Source organism: Chiloscyllium plagiosum, unplaced genomic scaffold (genome assembly GCF_037043375.1).
Source record: "Chiloscyllium plagiosum isolate Xiang-an unplaced genomic scaffold, Cpla_swu_hap1 HiC_scaffold_13, whole genome shotgun sequence".
NCBI classification, from domain to species: Eukaryota; Metazoa; Chordata; class Chondrichthyes; order Orectolobiformes; family Hemiscylliidae; genus Chiloscyllium; species Chiloscyllium plagiosum.
The window spans coordinates 23,000,538-23,028,244 of NW_028270151.1; the positions used below are offsets into that span (position 1 = coordinate 23,000,538).

At 50.1% G+C, this 27,707-nt stretch overlaps 1 protein-coding gene across 4 annotated transcripts in view; it reads right to left on the bottom strand.

The window, feature by feature from the left end:
- The window catches only part of LOC122556134 (interleukin-1 receptor accessory protein-like), a 58,104-nt gene that overhangs the window by 20,985 nt on the left and 9,412 nt on the right, over window positions 1–27,707 (bottom strand). For all 4 annotated transcript variants that reach the window (XM_087993361.1, XM_087993362.1, XM_087993359.1 and 1 more), the window contains 6 exons: window positions 24,464–24,546; window positions 17,349–17,634; window positions 15,604–15,835; window positions 8,424–8,592; window positions 8,245–8,316; window positions 7,604–7,730 (listed from right to left, as the gene is read on the bottom strand). In XM_087993361.1, coding sequence (XP_087849487.1) covers window positions 7,604–7,730; window positions 8,245–8,316; window positions 8,424–8,592; window positions 15,604–15,835; window positions 17,349–17,634; window positions 24,464–24,545 — 968 coding nt within the window. In that variant the 5' untranslated portion in view covers window position 24,546. The remainder of the gene's footprint in view (window positions 1–7,603; window positions 7,731–8,244; window positions 8,317–8,423; window positions 8,593–15,603; window positions 15,836–17,348; window positions 17,635–24,463; window positions 24,547–27,707) is intronic.

The window sequence follows — 27,707 nt, forward strand, 5'->3', positions numbered from 1 at the left end:
GGCGGGCGAGGGCGGGCGAGGGCGGGCGAGGGCGGGCGAGGGCGCGGGCGAGGGCGCGGGCGAGGGCGCGGGCGGGCGAGGGCGGGCGAGGGCGAGGGCGGGCGAGGGCGAGGGCGGGCGAGGGCGAGGGCGGGCGAGGGCGGGCGAGGGCGAGGGCGAGGGAGGGCGAGGGCGGGGGCGAGGGCGAGGGCGAGGGCGAGGGCGGGCGAGGGCGGGCGAGGGCGGGCGAGGGCGGGCGAGGGCGGGCGAGGGCGGGCGAGGGCGAGGGCGGGCGAGGGAGGGCGAGGGAGGGCGAGGGCGAGGGCGGGCGAGGGCGAGGGCGAGGGCGGGCGAGGGCGAGGGGGCGCGAGGGCGAGGGCGGGCGAGGGCGGGCGAGGGCGGGCGAGGGCGCGGGCGAGGGCGCGGGCGAGGGCGCGGGCGAGGGCGCGGGCGAGGGCGGGCGAGGGCGAGGGCGGGCGAGGGCGAGGGCGGGCGAGGGCGAGGGCGGGCGAGGGCGAGGGCGGGCGAGGGCGGGCGAGGGCGAGGGCGGGCGAGGGCGGGCGAGGGCGAGGGCGGGCGAGGGCGAGGGCGAGGGCGAGGGCGGGCGAGGGCGAGGGCGAGGGCGAGGGCGGGCGAGGGCGGGCGAGGGCGGGCGAGGGCGAGGGCGAGGGCGAGGGCGAGGGCGAGGGCGAGGGCGGGCGAGGGCGGGCGAGGGCGGGCGAGGGCGAGGGCGGGCGAGGGCGAGGGCGAGGGCGAGGGCGGGCGAGGGCGAGGGCGAGGGCGAGGGCGAGGGTGAGGGCGAGGGTGAGGGCGGGCGAGGGCGGGCGGGCGAGGGCGGGCGAGGGCGGGCGAGGGCAGGCGGGCGAGGGCGAGGGCGAGGGCGAGGGCGGGGCGAGGGCGAGGGCGAGGGCGAGGGCGAGGGCGTGAGGGCGAGGCGTGAGGGCGGGGCGAGGGCGGGGCGAGGGCGAGGGCGGGCGAGGGCGAGGGCGGGCGAGGGCGGAGGGCGAGGGCGGGCGAGGGTGACGCGGGGGGCGAGGGCGGGGGGGCGAGGGCGAGGGCGGCGAGGGCGAGGGGGGCGAGGGCGGGCGAGGGGCGGGCGAGGGCGGGCGAGGGGCGAGGGCGAGGGCGAGGCGAGGGCGAGGGGGGCGAGGGCGGGCGAGGGGGCGAGGGCGAGGGCGAGGGGCGGGCGAGGGCGAGGGCGGGCGAGGGCGGGCGAGGGCGAGGCGGCGGGCGAGGGCGAGGGCGGCGAGGGCGAGGGCGGGCGAGGCGAGGGCGAGGGGCGGGCGAGGGCGAGGGCGGGGCGAGGGCGAGGGCGGGGCGAGGGCGGGCGAGGGGCGGCGAGGGCGGGGAGGGCGGGGCGAGGGCGAGGGCGGGGGAGGGCGAGGGCGGGGCGAGGGCGGGAGGGGGCGAGGGCGGGGGAGGGCGAGGGCGGGGGAGGGCGAGGGCGGGGCGAGGGCGAGGGCGGGGAGGGCGGGCGAGGGCGGGGGAGGGGGGGCGAGGGCGGGGGGGGCGAGGGCGGGGGGGGCGAGGGCGAGGGCGGGCGGGGCGAGGGCGAGGGGCGGGCGAGGGAGGGCGAGGGCGGGCGAGGGCGGGCGAGGCGGGCGAGGGCGAGGGCGGGCGAGGGCGAGGGCGAGGGCGAGCGAGGGCGAGGGGCGCGAGGGCGGCGGGGCGAGGGCGGGCGAGGGCGGGCGAGGGCGGGCGAGGGCGGCGAGGGCGGGCGAGGGCGGGCGAGGGCGGGCGAGGGCGGGCGAGGGCGGGCGAGGGCGGGCGAGGGCGGGCGAGGGCGGGCGAGGGCGCGGGCGAGGGCGCGGGCGAGGGCGGCGGGCGAGGGCGCGGCAGGCGAGGGCGGGCGAGGGCGAGGGCGGGCGAGGGCGAGGGCGGGGCGAGGGCGGGCGAGGGAGGGCGAGGGAGGGCGAGGGCGGGGGCGAGGGCGAGGGCGAGGGCGAGGGCGCGAGGGCGGGCAGAGGGCGGCGAGGCGGGCGAGGGCGGGCGAGGGCGGGGCGAGGAGGGCGAGGGCGAGGGCGGGCGAGGGCGAGGGCGGGGCGAGGGCGGGCGAGGGCGAGGGCGGCGAGGGCGGGCGAGGGCGGGGCGAGGGCGGGCGAGGGCGGGCGAGGGCGAGGGCGAGGGCGGGCGAGGGCGGGCGAGGGCGAGGGCGGGCGAGGGCGGGCGAGGGCGAGGCGGGCGAGGGCGAGGGGCGGGCGAGGGCGAGGGCGAGGGCGGGCGAGGGCGGGCGAGGGCGAGGGCGGGGAGGGCGGGCGAGGGCGAGGGCGCGCGAGGCGCAGAGGGCGAGGGCTGAGGGCGAGGGCGGGCGAGGGCGGGCGGAGGGCGGGCGAGGGCGGGGCGAGGGCGGGCGAGGGCGGGCGAGGGCGAGGGCGAGGGCGGGCGAGCGCGAGGGCGAGGGCGGGCGAGGCGCGAGGGCGGGCAGAGGCGCGAGAGCGAGGGCGGGCGAGGCGCGAGAGCGGGCGAGGGCGAGGGCGGGCGAGGGCGAGGGCGGGCGAGGGCGAGGGCGGGGCGAGGGCGAGGCGGGCGGGGCGCGAGGGCGAGGGCGGGCGAGGGCGGGCGAGGGCGGGCGAGGGCGGGCGAGGGCGGGCGAGGGCGAGGGCGAGGGCGGGCGAGGGTGAGGGCGGGCGAGGGCGGGCGAGGGCGGGCGAGCGCGAGGGTGGGCGAGGGCGAGGGCGGGCGAGGGCGAGGGCGGGCGAGGGCGAGGGCGGGCGAGGGCGAGGGCGGGCGAGGGCGAGGGCGGGCAAGGGAGAGGGCGGGCAAGGGAGAGGGCGGGCAAGGGAGAGGGCGAGGGCGAGGGCGGGCGCGGGCGAGGGCGGGCGCGGGCGAGGGCGAGGGCGGGCACGAGGGCTGGCGCGAGGGTGGGCGCGAGGGCGGGCGCGAGGGCGGGCGCGAGGGCGAGGGCGGGCGAGCGCGCGGGCGAGGGCGCGAGGAGGTGGGGGAGGGCGGGCGCGAGGAGGTGGGGGAGGGCGGGCGCGAGGAGGAGGGGGAGGGCGGGCGCGAGGAGGAGGGGGAGGGCGGGCGCGAGGAGGAGGGGGAGGGCGGGCGCGAGGAGGAGGGGGAGGGCGGGCGCGAGGAGGAGGGGGAGGGCGGGCGCGAGGAGGAGGGGGAGGGCGGGCGCGAGGAGGAGGGGGAGGGCGGGCGCGAGGAGGAGGGGGAGGGCGGGCGCGAGGAGGAGGGGGAGAGCGGGCGCGAGGAGGAGGGGGAGGGCGGGCGCGAGGAGGAGGGGGAGGGCGGGCGCGAGGAGGAGGGGGAGGGCGGGCGCGAGGAGGAGGGGGGAGGGCGGGCGTGAGGAGGAGGGGGAGGGCGACCGCGAGGAGGAGGGGGGAGGGCGGGCGCGAGGAGGAGGGGGAGGGCGGGCGCGAGGAGGAGGGGGAAGGGGAGCGAGGGCGCGAGGGGCAGGGGGAGGGGGAGGGGGAGGGAGGGCGCGAGGGGCAGGGGGAGGGGGAGGGCGGGCGCGAGGGGGAGGGGGAGGGCGGGCGCGAGGGGGAGGGGTAGGGCGGGCGCGAGGGGGAGGGGGAGGGCGGGCGCGTGGGGGAGGGGGAGGGCAAACGAGGGGGGGGCGAGCGAGGGGGGGGCGAGCGAGGGGGGGGCGAGCGAGGGGGGGGGCGAGCGAGGGGGGGGCGAGCGAGGGGGGGGCGAGCGAGGGGGGGGCGAGCGAGGGGGGGGGCGAGCGAGGGGGGGGGCGAGCGAGGGGGGGGGCGAGCGAGGGGGGGGGCGAGCGAGGGGGGGGCGAGCGAGGGGGGGGGCGAGCGAGGGGGGGGCGGGCGAGGGGGGGGCGGGCGAGGGGGGGGGCGGGCGAGGGGGGGGGCGGGCGAGGGGGGGGGCGGGCGAGGGGGGGGGCGAGCGGGGGGGGGGCGAGCGGGGGGGGGCGGGCGAGGGGGGGGGCGGGGGGGGGTGGGGCGAGCCGGGTGAGGGGGGGGGGGCGAGCCGGGCGGGGGTGGGGGGCGAGCGAGGGGGGGGGGGCGAGCGAGGGGGGGGGGGGGGGGGCGAGCGAGGGGGGGGGGGGGGCGAGCGAGGGGGGGGGGGCGAGCGAGGCGGGGGGGGGCGGGCGAGGGGGGGGGGCGAGCGAGGGGGGGGGGCGAGCGAGGGGGGGGGGGCGAGCGAGGGGGGGGCGAGCGAGGGGGGGGGGCGAGCGAGGGGTGGGGGCGAGCGAGGGGGGGGGCGAGCGAGGGGGGGGGCGCGAGCGAGGGGGGGGGCGCGAGCGAGGGGGGGGGCGCGAGCGAGGGGGGGGGCGCGGGCGAGGGGGGGGGCGCGAGCGAGGGGGGGGGCGCGAGCGAGGGGGGCGGCGCCGAGCGAGGGGGGGGGGGGCGAGCGAGGGGGGGGGGGGGGCCGAGCGAGGGGGGGGGGGGCGAGCGAGGGGGGGGGGGCGAGCGAGAGGGCGGGCGAGCGAGGGGGCGGGCGAGCCCGTGGGGGGCGAGCCCGTGGGGGGCGGGTGCGAGCTGGGGGGGGTGGCAAGCCGGGGGTGGGGGGGGCGGCGAACGGCGAACGAGGGGGGGGGGCGAACGGGGGGGGGGGGGGGGCGAACGAGGGGGGGGGGCGAACGAGGGGGGGGGCGAACGAGGGGGGGGGGCGAACGAGGGGGGGGGGCGAACGAGGGGGGGGGGCGAACGAGGGGGGGGGGGCGAACGAGGGGGGGGGGGCGAGCAAGGGGCGGGGGGCGAGCAAGGGGGAGTAAGAAAGACTGACTGACTGTCAGACACACACAGACAGACAGACCTAAGACACCACACACACACAAACCCCTGTGTGTTGCACCTTTCTGCTGTTAGGATTGAGCCCTCTACTATCACCTGATGAAGGTGTGGCGCTCCGAAAGCTAGTGTTCTTCCAATTAAACCTGTTGGACGATATCCTCGTGTTGTGTGATTTTTATTTCCATAAACTGTTTCTATCCCTTCCACATCTTGCCTTTCCATCTATTTTTGTCTTGTCTATAAACTTGGCTGCAGTATAAATGCTTCCTTCCTTCAAGACATTACATATATTGTACATAGGTGCAGTCCTATTATTGATCCCTGTGGAATGCTACTGTTTACAGGTAAGGTCACCAACCTGAAAAAAAAAACTCTTAACCTCACTTATAGCTTGATGAGGTGTTGATCTAATTAATAACTGCAGCAAAGGTTTTAACGCACACATAGATCAGCCTCTGAGATAAGGGGAGATATAATGGTTACCTCAGTAGTCATGCACTAATACTCTGCTAGGAGATTGCAATCTGTTCAGCTCACAGCTTTCTGTCTTGTAGCCTTACCATCACATACAATCCGTACGAGTTAGAGATGTACAGCACAGATACAGACCCTTCGGTCCAACTCATCCATGCTAATCAGATATTCTAAATTTATCTAGTCTCATCTGCCAACATTTGGCCTAAATCTCTCTTAAACCCTTCCTATTCATGTACCCATCCAGATGCCTTTTAAATGTTGTAATTGGACCACCTCCATCACTTCCTCTTGCAGATTGTTCCAAACATGTGCCACCCACTGAGTGAAAACATTGCCCCCTTAGGTCCCTTTTAATTTTTCTGCCTCTCACCTTAAACCTATGGCCTCTAGCTTTGGACCTCCCCACACTGGGAAAATGACCTTGGCTCTTCACCCTATCCATGCCCGTCATGATTTTATAAATCTCGAAGGTCACCCCTCAGCCTCCAACACTTCAAGGAAAATAGCCCCAACAGCCCCAATGTAGCTAAGTGTGAGGTGATTCACTTTGGGAAGAATAACAAAAAGATGGGGTACTGGGCTAATGGTCGGATACTTGGTAGTGTAGATGAGCAGAGGGATCTTGGTGTCCATGTACACAGATCTCTGAAAGTTGCCACCCAGGTAAATAGTGCGGTGAGGAAGGCATATGGCGTACTGGCTTTTATTGGTAGAGGAATTGAGTTCCGGAGTCCTGAGGTCATGATGCAGTTGTATAAGACTCTGGTGCGGCCGCATCTGGAATATTGTGTGCAGTTTTGGTCGCCATACTATAGGAAGGATGTGGAGGCACTGGAACGGGTGCAGAGGAGGTTTACCAGGATGTTGCCTGGTATGGAAGGAAGATCGTATGAGGAAAGACCGAGACACTTGGGGCTGTTTTCATTAGAGAAAAGAAGGTTTAGGGGTGACTTGATTGAGGTGTACAAGATGATTAGGGGGTTAGATAGGGTTGACAGTGTGAACCTTTTCCCGCGTATGGAGTCGGGTATTACAAGGGGGCATAGCTTTAAATTAAGGGGGGGTAGATATAGGACTGAAGTTAGGGGTAGGTTCTTCACTCAGCGAGTCGTAAGTTCATGGAATGCCCTGCCAGTAGCAGTGGTGGACTCTCCCTCTTTATGGGCATTTAAGCGGGCATTGGATAGGTATATGGAGGATAGTGGGTTAGTATAGGTTAGGTGGGCTTGGATCGGCGCAACATCGAGGGCCAAAGGGCCTGTACTGCGCTGTATTCTTCTGTCTATTCTATCTATCTATATTCAGCTTCTCGCTGTAGCTCAAACCCGCCAACCTTTGCAACATCTTTTCAAATCCTCTCTGCACCCTTTCCTATCGCAGGGAGACCAGAATTCAATGCAGAATTTCAAAAATGACTTAACCAATGTCCTGTACAGCCTCAATACAACATCTCAACTCCGATACTCAATGCACTGACCAATAAAGGCAAGCTTCATCAACACCCTGTCTACCTGTGAAACCATCTTCAAGGAACTATGAACCTGAACCCCAAGGTTTTTTTGTTCCGCAACTCTGCCCAGGACTCTACCATTAACTGTAAAAGTCCTGTCCTAATTTGCCTTACCAAAATCAACATCTCACATTTATCCAAATTAAATTCCATCTGCCACTCCTTGGTCCAGCGGCCCATCTGATCAAAATCCCATTGTACTGAGGTAACCTTCGTCGCTGCCCACTATACCTCCAATTTTGGTGTCATTTGCAAACTTACTAGCCATTGTTCCTATATTCACATCCAAATCATGTATATAAATGACAAAAAAAAGCAGTGGACCCAGCGCCAATTATAACAACACACCATTGGTCAAGACCTCCAGTCTGAAAAAACAACCCTCTATCACCACTCTCTGTCTCTATCTTCAAGCCAGTTCCACCCTGGATTCCATGTGACCTAACCTTGCTCACCAGTTTATCAGATGGAACTTTGTCGAATGCCTGGATGAAGAGAAATGTTGTTCAAAGGTCACCTGGAATTCTGGCCTGAACTTATGTAAAGATCGAAGAATCATTCCAGAGCATAACTTCAAACAATAAAAATCAGTATACAAGTTTTGAAGGGCAGTGGTCAATTTTAAATCAATGCATCCCAAAATATATGCCTCACCAAACACATACACAAATTTCTGGAAACTCTATTTCCAATTGTGTCAAACCCTGGGCAGTGCCGTCTTTTGTTGGCAAGGCCTGATTAGGCAAACCGACTTTTGAATCAGAATAAATATCAAAGCAAATGGATACGGTTGCAACATGAATTTTAAAAATTCCCAAATCTCTGGCATGACCTTGCCCAATTCCACCCAGGTTGCATCAATATAACTTGCAGAAGTTTGACCTCATTATTTTTAAAAAGTAGAAAGCCATCTTTAGGATAGCTGGTGGTTCAAAAGTACCTCTGAAATAATTTTATTGCTGGAGCTAGGTCCTCTGCATGTTGCCCAGCGACAGTCCACCAGAGAGTTGTGGGTGAATTTTGGATACAATGGAAATACATCCTACAGGTTAAATTTACTTCCTGACCTAGACAGAAATTGAAAATCACATTTAATACTTGCCATATCATAATCTGCTAAACATACCAATCTCTCCCAACGAAACAAAGGTAACGCTACTTTCAGATGTTTATTCTGTGATCTCTATTTGCAAGAGAAGGCCAATATTGTGGCCAAAATGTGACATTTGAGCATGTCATAATTTCAATAAAATTACTTGCAGCACTTTTTAATCAAAAGATGATAATGTTATTAAAAGTCCTGTATGGACCACACACAGCCATGAGCTTTCTTTTGACACAGTCATGCTTGTGCTTTTCTGACCACAGTTCAACCTAGTAATTTACAAGGTCAACAGACACTGACCACTGGGAGGAGATGTGGAGTAAGTTGCTGAATTCTTTCTTACAATCACTTGTCATCTCCGTACAAGATCTTACATTGACCAACTTGGTCATACTCACTGACAGATACATTATTTAAATTTCCTCATACTACCAAATTTGGCAAAACCAAACACAAATTGGCAAAATCGCACTCACCGTGTTCAACTATAACTTGTTGATTGACTTTTGGCAAAATTAAAACCGGTGCCTTCAATTCCTGTTGGCTAGCTGTGGGCAAACAAAATCGCAAATTAAAACAAGAATTGTCAGCCTATCAATTACCCAGAGGCTCTGGGATGAAGAGACAAATTGTGCTCTAGGTCAAAAAGACTTACCACAAATCGAGATGCTGACTGTTCTGGTCAGAGTGTAAGGCTGTTCTCTTTGTTTCATTGTTACGATACACGTGTATTCTCCTCTGTGGTATTCTCGTACAACGTGGAATACCAATTTACCTTCAATCTCTGTCACAATCTCCACCACTTCCTCAACTCTACAACACCCCTAAGTGTAAAAGAGAGAAAGAAACCAAAACAAATAACATTGAGTTGGTTTTCCCTTAGACCCTTTCAAAATACAAAACTGAAACCATCTAATCACATACTGGTCACAAATTCAGTCATTTTGAATGACCCAAATTCATCAATCTTGAAAAGGGACCTCGCCAATTTGGTGAGGCAAAAGCAGCAGGGACAAAGAAGGACCATCACCCCCAGGTCAGGTCTTGATTTAAAATTAGAATTCTTTGCACCTTCCCTGTAACTGGGTTATAATCTGAGAACTCCTTTCCCAACTGCACTGTGGATTTACCTTTACCTCACAGACTGCAGTGACTTAAGACCACCTTCACACAGGCAACTGGGATGCCCAACAAAACAATGGCCTCACCACCAAATGTCACACAAAAATTAATTTTAAAAAAAATTATGAGCAACATTGTTTAAAGGAATACCCCAAGTACTCAATACCAAATAAACTGAATAAGATGGTCGAGGATAGGAGTGAAATTTGGTCCCACAAAGCTGCATTCAAGAAAAAGCACATTAACTGGGAGGCAATAGCCTCATGGTATTATCGCTGGACTGTTAATCCAGAGGTCTCAATAACGTTCTGGAGACCCAAGTTCAAATCCCGCCACGGCAGGGTAGAATGCAAATTCAATAAATACCTGGAATTAAGAAACTAATGATGACCATGAATCCATTGTTTATTGTCAAAAGAAATACGCCATTTAGTTCACTAATGTGCTTTAAAGAAGGAAACTGCCATCCTTACCTGGTCTGGGCTGCATGTGATTCCAGACCCACAGCAACGTGGTTGACTCTTAACTGCCATCTGGGCAATCAGGGATGGGCAATAAGTGCTACCTAGCCAGCAACACCCTCATCCAGTGAATGAAAAAAGAAATGTAGTGCATAGGATTGAATCAGTCTCAAATAACAGCCAAGAGGAGGGGCTGAGTCAGTGTCTCAGAAACAGGGTTCATAGATGGCACTGAAGACATTGGGCTTTAATCTTGCAGCAGGAAATTTCTACTCCTTGAGAAAACTGATGATTCATGTAACAATTACAGATAGCAGAGCTGGCTGAGAAAGGCAGTGATGAGTCAGAACAGGGTGTCAGCAGCATATTTGTGGAACCAGTGATGATTGAAGGTTTAACCATTTAAACATTAAAACGCAGTAGAGAGCAATCAGGTTTATACCAGTGCAGGAGCCTTCCTAAAGTTCGAACACTTCAGCCTGAAGGACACATTCCAACTAACCTTTCCACAAGATGCTTAATGCAGCAGTAAATTTAAACCTGTAGCAACTTTCAAAGATGAGTTACATCTCTCTTTACAAGTAAGCATAACAATCAGACACGACGATTGGTGAAATAATAACATGGATTCTTAGTTTGAAGACTACATACAGATAATATTCACTTGATCATGTTATGAACCAGACCAAACCCCTTCAAATATATCAAGGAGACAGCTTAGACCCTAAGTGTTCCAGTTATAATTCAGTTGGGCATGCTCCTTGGTTTTAACCAAAACACACTTACTCTTACCTCTCATTAAAATACAAATAAACAAAATAGAATTGGTCTAACTTTATCTCTATTAGAAAGCTTAACAGAATAATAGATTATATAACTACTGAATAACAACTGTCACAATATAATAACACACCACAAACACACCTTTGGCAAAGGCAAATTCAGTAAGACAGATAGTCTCACATACGATTCTGGCAGTAGAAAGAACCCAAGCTTTTAGCTGTAACAAAGTGAGAGATCAATGTCCACAAACAGTTTTCAAACCCTGATAACTATTGAATGGTAAACTAAAACCCAGTTCTATGAGAGCCTGACTCCACCCATTCATGCTGCTTCTATTGGTAAAGTTTAAAAAAAACCCAGGCCTCACAAGCTGTTTATTGGCTTGGAAGAGAGCGCTCATCACGTCTGGTCTTAACCTCTCAAAAAAAAAGTCAAAATACTCTTCTTAAAGTCAAAGTATCATCAATCATTACACCTGATCTCTATCATAGCTACTTACATAACTTGATACGTCACAAGACTAAATCATACCTTGTTGAGGTGTATAGTTGCTGTATGAGCTAAGAGCTCTGAAGGGATTAATATTCCTGCTACATTAGCTCATTCTACCAATGTTGCAGTGTTTCTGGGTGGACATAGGAAGTTCTACAGTAGCTTTCGGAGGAGTGTCTGTACTAGTTCCCCAAGGTCCTAGTAAACGTGCCTGACCTAATATAATTGTACATATTGCTATCATGCAATACACTTTCTTGTCATCAAAGAATAGTGTCTCTGCTATAAAAACTCTACATGGTGAATCCTCTAGTCCTAGTCACGAAATAGGCCTAAGGCAAAGCAAAGATAAAAGAGGATTGGTTGCAGTAAAATGTCTCAGAACATATACCCAGTAGCATATACTGGTGGAAGTAGCAAATACTATACACTACTGGAGTGGTCACTGGGGAAAATACTATTGTAGTTATCGACTGTGTCTAACTCTCACTCCCTTAAAAGGTACATACAAATACCTTTTTTATTCTGACTAAAGGTTTACTCTTAAAGAATCAGGCCATTTACATGACAACAAACAAAAATAATCCTGTTTCTGAATATACTTTAGACAGGTAGCAATACAACCGTTTACAAGCTCCTGAAACATATCTGTTATTTGCTGATCTATCCAGCTTTTGTGATATTTGCTGGAGGCTGTTGGGTTTTCAGAATGCTGGCTAAGGTCACTTTTATTTTTGTGCTGCATCTTGGATTATATTCTAGTTGCATTATTGTTACTATGTGTTTCTTATTATGAATCTGATTCATCATACGGTCATGCCATTCGGTATTCAGATATGAAACCATTATGGTTGACGGCATATGCTGAAAATTTCTGCTTGATTCCAGCTGCCAGCAGTTGGATAATATATTCAAACATTTGTCCAATATGCAGATTGGGTGATTCATGACCTGAATACAGTCATGGGCTTCTTTCACCTTGGCTGTTTTTCAGAGTGATGCATCTTGCACTCCTGGAAGCATTGGTGAATGTTGACTGGGGACGTTTGTCTGTACTTGTCTACCATAAAGCAGTTCTGCATTTAACAGATCAATGAAGTGACCATGTTTGGATCACAGTGTTGTAATGTTTGTGCCAAATAGTATATTGGCCAATGATCAGCTTTACAGAGTGACGTGATCACTTTTCAATGTAAGATTAGATTTCCTACAGTGTGGAAACAGGCCCTTCGGCCCAACAAGTCCATACTGACCCTCTGAAGAGTAAACCACCTCCCTTTGACTAATGCACCTAACACTATGGACAATTTAGCATGGCCAATTCACCTGACCTGCACATCTTTGGAATGTGGGGGGAAACCGGAGCACCCGGAGGAAACCCATGCAGACACGGGAGAATGTGCAAACTCCACACAGTCAGTCGCCCAAGGCTGGAATCGAACCTGGGACCCTGGCGCTGTAAAGCAGCAGTGCTAATACCTGAGCCACCATGCCACCCCAACAGGCTTTCCAATGGTATTGTCTTGATGATACCATTGATGGTGCTCAGTGCTAGTTCCTTGTATGCTGGTCTGCCTATGATATGTGGAGCTTGTTCTAGGAGCAACTATTGAGTGTCCTTGATAAGTATGTACCTGTCAGGCAGGGAGGAAAGGGTCGTGTGAGGGAGCCATGGTTTAATAAGGAATTGGAATCCCTTGTTAAAGGGAAGAGGGCAGCCTATGTAAAGATTTGGCGTGAAGGTTCAATTGGGGCAATTGAGAGTTATAAGGTAGCCAGGAAGGATCTGAAGAGAGAGCTAAGAGCAGAAAGGAGGGGACATGAAAATAACTTAGTTGGTAGGATTAGGGAAAAACTCAAAGGCTAACTATAGGTATGTCAGGAATAAAAGAATGACTAGGGTAGGAATAGGTCCAGTCAAGGATAGTAGTGGGAAGTTGCATGTGGAGGCTGAAGAGATTGGGGAGACACTGAATGAATATTTTTCGTCAGTATTCACTCAGGAACAGGACATTGTTGCCGATGTGAATACTGAGTCACAATTAATTAGAATGAATGGCTTTGAGGTATGTAGGGAAGAGGTGTTGGAAATTCTGGAAAGGGTGAAAATAGATAAGTCCCCTGGGCCTGATGGCATTTATCCTAGGATTCTCTGGGAAGCAAGGGAGGAGATTGCAGAGCCATTGGCCTTGATTTTTATGTCCTCGTTGTCTACAGGAGTAATGCCAGAAGACTGGAGGATAGCAAATATGGTTCCCTTGTTCAAGAAGGGGAGTAGGGATAACCCTAGTAACTATAGGCCGGTGAGTCTCACTTCTGTTGTGGGCAAAGTCTTAGAGAGAATTGTAAGGGATAGGATTTATGAACATCTGGATAGGAATAATGTGATCAAGGATAGTCAGCATGGTTTTGTGAAGGGCAGGTCGTGCCTCACAAACCTTATTGAATTCTTTGAGAAGGTGTTTAAGGAGGTAAACGAGGGTAAAGTGGTAGATGTGGTGTATATGGATTTTAGTAAGGCATTTGATAAGGTTCCCCATGGTAGGCTACTGCAAAAAATACGGAGGTATGGCATTGAGGGTGAGTTGGAGGTTTGGATTAGGAATTGGCTGGCTGGAAGAAGACAGAGGGTAGTAGTTGATGGTAAAGGTTCCTCTTGGAGTGCAGTTACTAGTGGTGTTCCGCAAGGATCTGTTTTGGGACCATTGCTGTTTGTCATTTTTATAAATGACCTGGAGGAGGGGCTAGAAGGTTGGGTGAGCAAGTTTGCGGATGATACGAAAGTCGGTGGAGTTGTTGACAGTGAGGAAGGATGTATCAGGTTACAGCAGGATATAGATAAGCTGCAGAGCTGGGCAGAAAGGTGGCAAATGGAGTTCAGTGTAGGTAAGTGTGAGGTGATTCACTTTGGTAAGAGTAACAAAAAGATGGGGTACTGGGCTAATGGTCGGATACTTGGTAGTGTGGATGAGCAGAGGGATCTTGGTGTCCATGTACACAGATCTCTGAAAGTTGCCACCCAGTGCGGTGAAGAAGGCATATGGCGTACTGGCTTTTATTGGTAGAGGAATTGAGTTCCGGAGTCCTGAGGTCATGTTGCAGTTGTATAAGACTCTGGTGCGGCCGCTTCTGGAGTATTGTGTGCAGTTTTGGTCGCCATACTATAGGAAGGATGTGGAGGCACTGGAATGGGTGCAGAGGAGGTTTACCAGGATGTTGCTTGGTATGGTAGGAAGATCATATGAGGAAAGGCTGAGGCACTTGGGGCTGTTTTCATTGGAGAAAAGAAGGTTTAGGGGTGACTTGATAGAGGTGTACAAGATGATTAGGGGTTTAGATAGGGTTGACCATGAGAACCTTTTTCGACATATGGAGTCAGCTAATATGAGGGGGCATAGCTTTAAATTAAGGGGTGGTAGGTATAGGACAGATGTTAGGGGTAGATTCTTTGCTCAGCGAGTCGTGAGTTCATGGAATGCCCTGCCAGTAGCAGTGGTGGACTCTCCCTCTTTATGGCCATTTAAACGGGCATTGGATAGGCAAATGGAGGATAGTGGGCTAGTGTAGGTTAGGTGGGCTTGGATCGGCGCAACATCGATGGCCAAAGGGTCTGTACTGCGCTGTATTCTTCTATGTTCTACAGCATCCATGTTGTCTACAACATAAGGGAACCAGGGTGAGATGTGACAGTGACAGGAATTGAATCTCTGAGCCATTGTAAAGGAAAAACTGACAGACATTGGTTCAATCATCTATTTCCACTTCTGAAGGTACATACTGTACCAATGGTTGTTTTGCCTCCTCCTGCTGCTAAGTCCTATGTTGCATTGCTGCTATGGCATGGCAATTCTCAGAATTGCCACACTTTTCCACAAGAAGCATTTAAGAAGCAAACAGACCATTATAAACCCCACTTCAGTCTAACTGTCCTTTTCCTCCCGCATCTCCAGTCTCTTTTCATAACTAACTTCTGAAAAATTATTTAGATGGAGCACAAAATAAACGAGAACATTTAAAAAAAAAAAAACCTCGATTATTCTTCTCCAGAACTTGCTGATGAAAGTGTCCTGGAAATTAGTCTTCAATTCCTTATCAATTCGTGATCACCCTGAAGGAGTTGTCAACCAGATCTAGCACAAACCCCAAACTGAAGGCCTTTTGGATTTTTCAGTAGGTAAATAGACTTAGTTATATTTTTAAAAATGCTTTGAAGACTGACTTATAGCAAGGGCAGGACAATTGCTTGAATGATCACAGCTCAGTTCTCTTGACTGCTTATGTTAAAGGGAGAGTAGCCATCAGAACTTTAGTCTTTAACAGGATGAGGGCATTGCTAGCTTGCAGCATTTATTACCCATCCCTAATTACCCAGAGGGTAGTTGAGAGTCAACCGCTTTGTTGTAGGTCTGGAATCACATGCAGGCCAGACTTCCTTCCTAAAGAACATTAATGAATCAGATGGATTTTTGACAATTGGCAATGGATTTATAGTAGTCATTAGATTCTTAATTCCAGATATTTATTGAATTCAAATTGCACCCTTGCCGTGATGGGATTCAAACCTGACTGCCTGGAACATGACTTGGTTTTCTGGATTAAAAGTCCAGTGATAATACCACTAGGCCATCACCTCCACTTTAACTAACTGACCAATAGTAAAATCCATGGAGGTTTTGTGGAGGAGTGAGTAGTGCCCCTGCCTCCGAACCATGGTCTCCATGTTGGAGACGCTCTCTTGTTGTTGACAAGGAATGTACATTCATAATACAATCAAGCTACAAATCTTTCCAACACAAATAATGGGAGGCAATATGAGTGGGAGAGATTCCTGGACAGTCATATGGTGGAATACAGATTGGATCTTCTACCCTCACTATCTATAACTCTAGACTCCATTGTGTGTCATATAAAAGTACAAGTAACCACGATAACCTGGAATCCCTGAGGTGAACTGCAATACACCATAATGTTCCATACCTGACACTGATCCTTTGTGTGGTGCTCCAAAGGGGCCTTATAAGTATACCAGGCAACTGTTGAGTTGGTTGAAGACTTGGAGAATTCAGTAGTGTCTGGACAGCTCAAGTATTTTGTTTCTCCGAGAGCGAACTGCACAGGGAAAATCATTTCCTTACTGCCGTTGCAATCATTCAGTCCTTTCTGAATGACCAGAAGGGGTACAGCCACCTTGAGACAATAAGTAGTGTTCCTAGTATGGAATTAACAAGACAGAAGATTCAATTCAATGCAACCCTGTTTGAGGCCAAATGTACTCTGTGCCCCTTTCTGTTGTCAAGGAGCTTTACTTTCTCATATAGTCAAATCCTTCTTACCCATGTGCTATGCTTACAGCATTTACTAGTTTTCTTTAAGACATGACCTCCCAGACATTTCCCTTATTTTATACTTGAAAATAGCCATGCCCCAGTCTGAGAAGGCAGTGGTGAGAGTTGGGTAGGTAAACATGTGATAGTGAGGGACTGGGTGGGGGGGTAGTAAAGCAGGTGGGAGTCATGTGAGACAGAGTGGAAGGGACTGTTCAGTCTACAGAGCTTTAAAGTAGAATACACCTACTATGAGACTGACTTTTTCAGGACTGGATTCAGGTTTCGAGGCTCAGCCAATTAGGCCATGCCTATTATTTCAAAAAGAAACCAAGGTTTAAAAAGGGACCATGCATCTGTTAGCATTCAGATGGAGCTCCATTGCTACCTTTGTTATCTTGGAAATTACAGCCTCAGAATTATGGCTGCTGACTGCAGGGGGGTGGGTTGTGACCCAAAGTTTAGGAAGCCCTGATTGAAGATTTCCCCACTGTTTGGTTATATACGAGTTATACATTTATTGATACAAACTCAGGCCTAACATGTTGACAACTGTTAATGTAGGTTTCTCGATACACACTATCTGATGGTAAACTGTGGAGCAGCATGCTACCAGCTGAACAGGTTAGTGTGTCTGTGTGTGACTGCCTCTGCATATGTTTGTGTCTGCCTCTGCGTGTGTCTGTGTCTGCCTCTGCGCGTCTGTATGTGTGCAAGACAGAGATTCTACCCCATCCAAATACCAGGTTAATACACAGCACGGAGATAAATCCGATGGTACATTCCAACTGATTACCATTAATGGGAAAGTTGCTAGCCCCAGGCCTCAAGAAGAGGATTCCACCTCCTGATTAACAATATAGATCAAGCTCATGATTTTGTTCAACAGACCACGGAATCCCACAGGAAGTGAACAAAGCAGTACAAGACCAGAGTAGTCCAACTCCTTTTCAACATTTCCCCAAAATTCTGACCCACTTTCCTTTCCAAGCTCCAAGTGCACAAGACAGGAATCAATAAAGTTCCCTCTGTCAGAAGACACAGTAATCAGAGGACACCGTCAATGTAATTGGTAAAAAACGGAAATGAGAAATGTTTCCTTTTACAAAATGAGATGACGAGTTACGCTGCTCAGTATCGTGCTGGAAGTGAATGCACGAGTGACTGTCAAAAAGTTATTAACTAGATCAGAGCCCAAACAAAAACCCCCAAAAAAATGCAGTGGGTGTGGGACTAGACAGATTTCTCTTTCCAACAAAAGAGAAAGGTAACAATCAGAATGACTGTCGGCCATCCTTCTGTAATGTGTACTTCGGTGATGTCACAGCCATCAGTTCCAAAGCAAAAATCTTGATAAGGAGCAAAAGCCTATAAATCAAACAGTTTCAAGTGAAATACCTGAACATGCAGGTGTAATTCCCAGAATCATTAGCAAACACTGGCCAAAACCACAGCACTTCCTGCTCCTTTGTGATTCGATTTCCTGCTTGATCAAAGTCAATCAGCTCTTGCAGCTCTTCAGTTTGTTTGGTTTTATACCACGTTAGTGTCAGTCCTGAACCACGGGCCGTGCTGTAGTTTAACTTGACGTGGGTTGAGAAGAGGGGACAGCTAACTCTTGCTGGCTCCCCGTTGTAGGCCCTCACTTCACGGATATTGCTCACATCCCAGTCCATGCATTGTCCTGAAGCGAAAAAAAAGAGAGAAAAGAGGGATAGTCTTTAATTTGAGAAGCTAATAGAAGAGAAGGCAGATGATTTCAGCAACTGGCGCTGATATGAGGTAGGTAAAATATTCCAAGTCATGGGAGATGCTGGGAGAGATGACTAAAAGCTCACCCACAAACAGTTAGTTTTGAGAAGATACACCTGATGCATTAAATTCAGGGATGGGTGTGTGAAGGGGAGGATAATGGTGCTGGAGGACCACATATATATAGGAAGGGGTTAAGGTCAATGATTGATTTAATCACATGGACAGCCAGAGAGAGAATGACTCTCCTTTGAATTGGAAAAGGGATCAAACCCTGACATTCTTAAGCTGTTGAGAAGTGGAGAGGAGGAGGGAGAGCAAGTGGAACAAATGGAAAAAGGTGCCCAGAACAAAAGGCAATGGAAGTGTTCATGGTAGTAAGGAAGAAGTAAAAAGACCATAAAATGTAGGAGCAGTCCGGTATAACTCAAACAAGGAGTTAGGAGAGCTAAAAAGGGGCTAGGAAATGTCTTAAATAAACAGGAAAATCCAATGCATTTTATACATATATAAAAGGAACAAGGAGGGTAGCTAGGGAAAGCGTAGGTCCATTCAAAGACAAAGGAGGGAATTTACATGTGGAGCTGGAGGAAGTGGATGATGTCCTTAATAAATACTTTGTACGGTATTCACACAGGAGGAGGACAGGGTGGATGGTGAGTCCCAGCGTGGTGTTGGGTGGTTTGAAAAGACAGCTAACTCTTTCAGAATTCTCGGGTGCAATCCCTCTGGTTTGGATGATTTATTCTCCTTCAGATCTTTTCAGCTTCCCCAGCAACTTCTCCTTCGTGATGGCCATTACACTAACCTCTGCCCCCTGATTCTCCAGACATTCTGGTATGCTACTCGCATCTTCCACCATGAAGACTGATGCAAAGTACTTGTTCAGTTCTTCCGCCATTTCTTTGTTCCCCATTACCACATCTACAACCTCATTTTTCAGTGGTTCAATGTCCACTCGGCCTCTCTCTTACCTTTTATATATCTGAAAACACTGCCAAACTTCTTCTATATTACAAGCTTATTTTCACATTTCATTTTCTCCCTCTTATTGCTTCTTTAGTTATCCTCTGTTGGTCTTTAAAGACTTCCCAATCCTCCGGCTTCCCATTAATCTTCACCACATTGTATGTTTTCTTTTTTTTTGTAGTGCTGACCCTGACTTCCCTGGTCAGTCACAGTTGCCTCGTATACCCCTTATTATGTTTTTTCCTCCTTGGGATGAATTTCTGCTGTGCCTCCTGAATTATTCCCAGAAACCCTTGCCATTGCTGCTCCACCATCTTCCCTGCTAGGCTTCCTTTCCAATCAACTCTGGCCAGCTCCTCCCTCCAGTCTTTGAAGTTACCCTTACTCAAATGTACTTACTATTATGTCGGATTCCAGCTTCTCCCTCTCAAACTATCATATTTTGGTCCCTGCCTCCTCGAGGTTCCTTCACCATAAGCTGCCTCAGCAAGCCTGCCACATAACATCAGCAAGTCTAAAATTTCCCTAGTGGTTCTATCACAAGCTGCTCTTAAAAAAAAAATCACTTGTAGACATTCCGCAAATCCCAATTTTGAAATCCTCCATCAAACTGATTTTCCCAGACCACCTGCATATTGAAGTCCATCACGATTATTGTAATTGTGCCTTTTCTACCTCCTAATTTATTTTCTGCCTCACATCCTGACAACAGCTAGGAGACTTGTACACAATTCCCATCAGGGTCTTTATTTCTTTGTAGTTTCTTAACTCTACCCACACAAATCCTACACCTTCCACAGTCATAGAATCATACAGCACGGAAACAGACCCTTCGGTCCAACTAGTCAATGCCGACCATAATCCCAAAGTAAACTAGTCTCACCTGCTTGGCCCATATCCCTCTAAACATTTCTTATTCATGTACTTACCCAAATGTCTTTGAATTGTTATAACTGTAGCTTCTTCCACTCTTGCGCTGGAAGTTCATTCCACACACAAACCACCTACTATGTAAAAAAAAAATTGCCCCTCGTGTTTTTGTCAAATCGTTCTCCTCTTACTTAAAACATATGTCCCCTAGTCTTGAAATCCCCCATCCTAAGGAAAGGACACATGCCATTAACCTCATCTGTATGCCTCATGCATTATAAATTTCTATAAAAGATCACCCTTCACTTCCTACATTCCAGTGATAAAGGTCAGAGGTTATCCAGCCTCTCCTTATAATTCAAATCCTTTGTTTCCATATCATTTCTTGCCATTGATTTAATTTCATTTCTCACTAAAAAGACACCCCTGGCCTCTCTTCCCATCTTTTTCATCGGACTTTATGCTTGGATATTTAGTTCCCAGCCCGGATTCGCTTGCAGCCATATCTCAACAACATTTTACCTGCCAATTGCAATCTGATATTCAAAGCTCATTTATCTTGTTTTATAAGCTGCACACATGCAAGTACAACACCCTCAGTTCCTGCATTGACCACACACCCCACCCCCTTCTCATATTTATCTGCTGTGCCTGAAATTAGATTGTTGATTCTTTCCATACTCTGCCCTCTTACTTGTTCTGGAAACTTTAATAACCCTTGCTAAGCTCTCCCTCCCTTTAAAGTTTGAGAGAAGATTTGTAGTTCCGGTGCTCGTTGTTGTGGTTCTATTCGCCGAGCTGGGAATTTGTGTTGCAGACGTTTCGTCCCCTGTCTAGGTGACATCCTCAGTGCTTGGGAGCCTCCTGTGAAGCACTTCTGTGATCTTTCCTCCGGCATTTGTAGTGGTTTGAATCTTTCGCTTCCCTCGCTTTACAAATTTGAAGTCCTTGTGACCTTGATTTGAGGTTTATCTATCTTATTCTGAACACTTCATGGGTTCAGCTACAAATTCTTTAAGTCTGTTCTGTTATCGAGTTTCCTTACACTCTATGGTTGCTTGGTACAATGTGATATTTACACATTGTGTGATTTAATATTCCTATTTCATGTACATAAATTCTAATTTATTGCAATGTTACAGATGGTGCAGTGAGCACATCATTGCCACTGGAATTTGGCATTTATTCTTCACTGAGCACCAGACTGTGCCTATTTTCTCTCAGAATGATAGACCAAGGGGTGATCTGGTATAAGTTTGTAAAGGTGTTTGATAAGTTAAGTTTGGAAAGATGTTCCCTCATTTAAGGGTTTTCAGAAGTATGGTCTGTAAAATATAAGACAGTCACAAATAAGTTTATCAGGGAATTTGGGGAAAATATCTCTATCCAGAGGGGTGAGACTAGAGGGTTTTTTTTTTGTTTTTACATAGTGAAGAACAACAGGTGTTTAAATCTTTATTTGTAATCAACCAGCAGGAAGAAAGGAAACACCCGACTGGCCAGTGACAAGCAGCGCCCTTCTCAAAGGGCAATGCTGCATGATCAAAAAAAGTGAAGGGGAAGGCAGGGATCATATCAAAATAGAGTTGGAGAGGGAAATTAAACATTCCACTCCCTGCGGCACCCACCTCTCCCTGAACAGCTCAAGGGTGTTGGTGGACACCGTGTGCAGGCAATTGGCCCTAACGACCCCCTCCGTGGCCCGCTGCCTGGGCCTGTTTATGGCCAGTTTGGTCAAGCCCAGGAGCAGACCCATGAGGAGATCCTCTGATCTACTCTCCCCCCTCCGCACCGGGTGCCCAAAGATCAGGAGCGTGGGACTGAAGTGCAACCAAAAGCAGAGGAGGCGCTCTAGAAAACTAAAAAAGGGAGTGCATATGCCCACACCCAATACATACATGGTCCACGCAGTCCACAGCACCACAGAACAAGCAGTTGGGCTGGGAGTCCGTGAACCACCGCAATCTGCGGTTGCAGGGGACCGCTGCGTGCAGCGCTCTCCACCCAGATCTCAGAGAAAAGGGGGAGGACTCCATTGTAGAGAGCTCTCCACTGGGGATCCCCACCAACCATTGGCAAATGGGCACGGCTAGGGGTGTCCAGGTGGTTGGCGAGGGAGAAGAGGTGGATGGTGTGCAGCAGCAGTCTGTACAGGGCCTGCTGTTACGTCCCTGAGGGGACAAAGTTAAAATTCTGGACGTGGCTCAGGTTGTAGGGCACAGGCTCCAGCAGGAAGTACGGGATCTTGGGACCAATGTGAAATGCCGTCCAGGCAGGGGTTAACTGCAGACGGGATTCCACCGCACACCTGAAAATCCTCCAACTGGTGTGCACAATGTCGGGTCCGAGCAACGCCGTTTTAAGGCGTCATATGGCAGTGGCCACGAACTGGACATCTTCTGCTGCCCTGCTCACTGCAGGGTTTATATTCGAGAGAGTAGTTAGACACATGTAAAGGGAAACCTAGATACACACTTAAATGGAGAATGGAATAGAAGGATATGTTGATGGAGTGAAATGGAGATGGGTTGAGAGGAGGCTGTTATGAAGCATCAATATCAGCATGAAACAGATGGCCCAAGTGGCCTGTTTCAGTGATGTAAGTTTTATCTAATTCATAAGCAGTTCTAGATGATAATGATTGGATGTTTACAGTCCATTGCTGTAATCTGCTTAGGGACTTCACACCATTAAAGCAGTTTAAAATCTTTTATCCCCTACTTTCCATTACAATGCTAAAAGTATCATTGTTCTGGGTTCTGCCAGCTCTTCTTCAGTCGCTCAAAAGCATGGATGATTGATGAGCCTCCACTCCAGAGTGTGGGTCCTGAGATAACTGATGCTCAATGCTGGTCCACACACCCCTGGCAGAGTTGAAGGAAGTGGTGTCTAAAATAAGCAAGTGGGTGGGACGCATAGGTTTTTGCATGTTCCTTCCACTTGGGTCTGTCAGGGGTATTTGAGATGGTTGGCACCTTTCCAGATACTTTTCCTCTGATTTAGGCAATCTTAGACAAATGATTCCCACAAATCAGTGGGAATATTGCATTTTCCCGGCATTAAACTCATCGTGATGGAGTTTCCTCTGTTGGCTGTTTGATGGCAATTCTGAAATCTGGCACAATGGTCACTAATGGATTAAACTATTTGATTTAAGTTGGCACAGGACTTCAGGTTCTTCAAGCAAATTTGGTGTGATGTAACAGACCTGCTCATCACTGGGCTTAAATAGCACAGTGTGGGTGAAGTTAACAGGAGAAAGCACGTGGATCCACATGGAGAGTGACACAGCAGCCTGAAGTCTGAATCATCTTTTAATGATGTAACAACAAGGTTGAAGCCTGGTATATCTATGACAACAAATGTCTAAACAGCATTACAAGGAAAAACAAGCTTAAAGATCTTGGCTTTGCCTTCTCAACCAGTCTGGCTCGAACCCAAACTTTTAGACTTGGGCATAAAACTATAACTTTGATGAGAATTAAATCTCTTGGGACTGGATTGGCCTTGAGAGTCAATTTGTACACAGGAGGCAAGACAGGGCTCAGTGAATCAGACTATTGCCTCTGAAGCAGCAGGCCCTGTGTTCAAGTCCCACTCCAGAAACCTCAGCTCAACATTTGAATTGACATTGACACACAGTATTGAGGGGGTCCAGCACTATTTTTGGTGTAATGGACTTTGGGATTTTGCTGAGGTCGTGAAAGGGACAGCATTAGCAATTACTCAAGATTGTAGTGCTGGAAACGCACAGCAGATCAGGCAGCATCCGAGGACCAGCCTGACCTGCTATGCTTTTCCAGCACTCCACTCTCGACTCTGATCTCCAGCATCTGCAGTCTTCACTTTCTCCTAGCACTAGCTATTAGTAACACTTCAGTGGTCTGTCAATCACTGGCCAGTTGTAGAGACAAGAGATAAAGAATCACCTACAGGATGATCATGCAGCACTGTGAAATATGTTGGACTCGCTTTCAACAATCTTTTTATTAATTAGGCAGGGGCTGTCTTTTATAGTGTGGTCATGGAAAAGCAAAAATTGGTTTTCATTTCAATTTGCTTTGTATAAATGTCCAATGTGCACTTAAATGCTATCCATTCATCTTACTGTCCTATCCAATCCATTGTTTGTGTCATAGAATCAAGCAGCACAAAGGCTACCTATATTGTCCCATGCGCAGAGTAATCCACTAATTCCTCACCACTACAGCCATTATGACTCTGTCATACTGGTTTGAAAAGAAGTTGAGGCTACAGAAATACTGACAAATTAATTATTAAATCAACTCATACACTTAACCAAAACTCAGATGCCACTAATTCAAACTCCAAGCCATAAAATAAATGATGTTAATATATATTCACATACCTACATTGCAACAGTAAGCTCCTATAAGCAATGCCAGAATATCCAGATCACTGATTTTAATAAATGTTGGTTGAAGGATAATTAACATCTTTTTATACACACGAGGCTGACAGGGACTCCATTAAAGTCTTTCTTTTTTTAAAAAAGCCATCTCAGACAGCGCAGTGCCTATTCAACACTGCATTGGAATGGCAGCTTGGAGTATCTGTTTAAATCTGAGTGAAGTTTGAACCTAAGATTGTCAGATGCAAAAAAGTTGATGTCACACAGTTTAAACAAACAAACAGCACTCCAAACCATGGATAGGAACAGAGCAGTTTCTTACACGATGTTGGTTCACAGAAGAGGGTGAGACAGCAACTTAGAAGGAAAAGCAGCAGAGTGAACCTAATTGCGATAATTCTTTCAAAGAGCTGGCAGATGTGTGTGATGGGGCTCAATGATCTTCTTTCTGTACAACTAAATCATTCCATAATAATTGATTGAAAACAGAGGATGGATACTGTAAACACATTTCTTTATTCAGGAGTTAAAAGAACTACTATATACTCACCAGATGCATTGAGCCAATAGGTTTCTGTTGGATCAATGCAGGTCAATACACACAGGGCAAAGAGTGAATGGGACCAAGGCATTCTAGAACAAAGCAGAAATAACCTTCAATTTTCTAAGAAAAAAAATGATGGCAAGACAAATTTCACACCTATCAAGGCTCAGGTAGTTTAATACAGAACTGTTTCTCACCTGTAACAATGATTGGGATGGTTCCCCATTTTAAAACCTCTCAACTAACTGCAGACAACATTTTTTAAATAAGAAAAAAAAGTGATTTAACTTAACTTTTTAAAAATATCAGGAACAGGTTGCCTCAAATTTCAAAAGAAATATGGCTACTATTCAACACCAAAATATATCCCTTGAGCACACAATTTACAAATTCAATCACACTTAAAGTTAGATATAATTCTTCAAACTTAGAATACAAGTTTCCAAATAACCATGATAGATCAAGAATCTTGATTACTTATAACACATGATAGTTGTATTGATTGAAACAAGTGGAAAGGTGGATCTCACTGACTATAAGGGATTGTTAACCTGGAACAATCAGGGAACCCTAGCTGACATATGAATAGGAGTATCCCCCTCCAACTCTATTTTGATTTAATCCCTGCCCTCCCCTTCACTGTTTGATCACACAACATTTCCCTTTGATGTGAAGGCTACTGCTTGTCACAGGCCACTCGGGTGTTTCCTTTCTTCCTGGTGGTGGAAATTTGAATAAAGGTTCGTGCACCTTGTGTCTTTCACTACAAAAAGAAAAAAAACACGAACAGGAGTATCCCCCTCCAACTCTATTTTGATTTAATTCCTGCCCTCCCCTTCACTGTTTGATCATGCAGCATTGCCCTTTGAGGGCACTGATTGTCACTGGCCACTCAGGTATTTCCTTTCTTCCTGTTGGAATATAAATAAAGATTTACACACTTATTGTTTTCACTGTGATAAAAAAAAAGATTTAGAATCTCCTCAGTTTAGGTGATTGACTCTGTGCTGGCTGGCCACAGTAGGTGTGTTCCTACTACTGTTGGTTTCTGCTTTTTGGGGAACTTGATTCCTGAACTGGCTGAGTTATATAGCCAATTTGTTTCTGGTATTCCTTTTTTATTGAGGACTGATTTCTAAACTGCCTGATCTACACAATGTGTTTCTGGTATACTCAGTTCTCATTAAGGTTGTTTCACTGGCTGGTTACAGCCAGTGTGTTACTCTCTTTTTTTACTTTGAGAAAAATACAATGTTGATTTTGTGGCAGAGCTTAGGCCTTGCACTCTGGTTTTCTCTCTTTTGAATGGGCCTTCACTTTTTTGGTGTTTGGGCTAAGCCCTTGTAACAAAGTACATCTTTCCAGATGAGCTGTTCCTGTGGGTAGGCCTGGCCCTTGTCGATGGACTAGGCCTCTAAAGACTGAACACCTGTGTGCACGCTGGGAGGTAAGCAATTGCTGCATCCTTGAGTTTGGAAGTGGACTCTTCCTTTGGAAGTGGACCAAACCCCTGAGAGTTAACTGCGCCTTCACAATGTACTGGGTTCCTGTGAGTGGACCTGGTTCTCTGTGGATAAGTCAGGCCTCTATGGAGACTGAGCACCTGTGTGCGCGCTGTTGGGTGTGTACTTGCTGCCTTCAGGGGTGGGCTCTGCATACCGGAGTAGACTCCATTTCTGACAATGCATTCTGCATACTGGAGTCGACTCTGTTCCTGGGAATGGACTCTAAATTTTGAAGAGAATGATAATGTTTATGGTAATGGACTTTGTACCAGAAAGGACTCCATTTGTTGGTAATTGACTGCGCAGGCCTTACTATGAGCTTGGAGGCTCAGTCATTCTGAAAGCTGTCACCCCAAGAGCCAGAGGGTGGGTAAGTCATCCTGTGCACCAGAAGGAGGTTAGGTGGCCTTGAGAGCTGCAAGGTGGGTAGGCCGTTCTGAGTGCTGTCATTCTGAAAAGGGGTGATCTGGACAGGCTGTCCTAGAGGTGGTTGGAAGGTGTCAGAGTGTTCAACAGCCAGAAGGTGTGTAGGGGCAGGCCGAGATCCGGGGTGCTTGTGGGCTGCCCTGCGTGTCGTCGTCCCAGGGAAGGGGATGGGCTGTCTTAGAGGTGGCCGGAAGGGGTGGACGAGAGCAAGATAATACATAGGGGCAGACCAAGAGCCAGAAGCCAGGTAGGCCGTCCTCAGCACTGTCACCCCGGGAAGGTACCAGGGCGGGCTGTCCGAGAGATGGCCGGAAGGTATGAAGGGCGGTGAGGGAAGCGGGAAATTGGGTCGGCCGTGCTGACAGCTGTCATCATGGGGGGGGGGGGGGGGGGGGGGGGGGTTGGGGAAACAGGACGGGCAGTTCTAAGGTGATTGGAAGGTATGCCAGGGCAGACCAAGAACTGGAAGGGGCATGGGGCAGGCTGCCTTAGAGTGGCCGCTGGCTTGCCTGGGGTGGGGGTGGGGGGGTCTGTATTCTATGCACTGTTATCTAATTGGACTCTCTGGTATATATTTGTTGCTGTTTTACAATGACAAAGTGGGGTTTGGGTTGGTCCTCACTTCCCTGAGAACTAGTTGAAGGTAGGGTTTGAGGCCTGGCTTTGCTGCTCCTCTCCCTTATAGATTGCTGTTTCTCAGTATACAGCTGTTAACTGTTTTGTAAACTGTATTGTTTAATAATTGTTTAATAATTCATGCACATGACATGGGTGCTGGAGAAAAAATAAGCAATACCACTGTTAGAAGGTAGTGTGGAGGAAAATTAAGAAAAAAATAAACAGGAGATTCAGAGAATAGTTTCATTCTAGGGACTGACTGGTCAAAGACAATCTGCTGTGCACATAAAGGGTGATTTGGTGACAGGATACTAGCCCCTGTGCAATTATTTCAATAGTCAACGGTAGATATTGGACAGCTATGAAGAGAAATTATTCCTGATTTTGATTAAATAATTATTCCATTGTGCGGATTACATCAAATTTTAAACATTGGGAGGATGACATTCAGCTCAATAAGCCTCTGCTGACTCGTTGTATTAGGATAATTTGATTTGTTTATTTCAGCTACAACACTGGCATCAACCTGACAAGGTGGAAATTTGCCCAGGTATGTCCTGTACATATAAAACACGATAAATCCAACCCAGCCAGTTACCACCCTGCCTACTCTTGATCATCAGTAAAATGATGGGAAGTGTCATCAACAGTGTTATTAAGCAGCACCTGATCAGCAATAACTTGCTCAGTGACACCCAGTT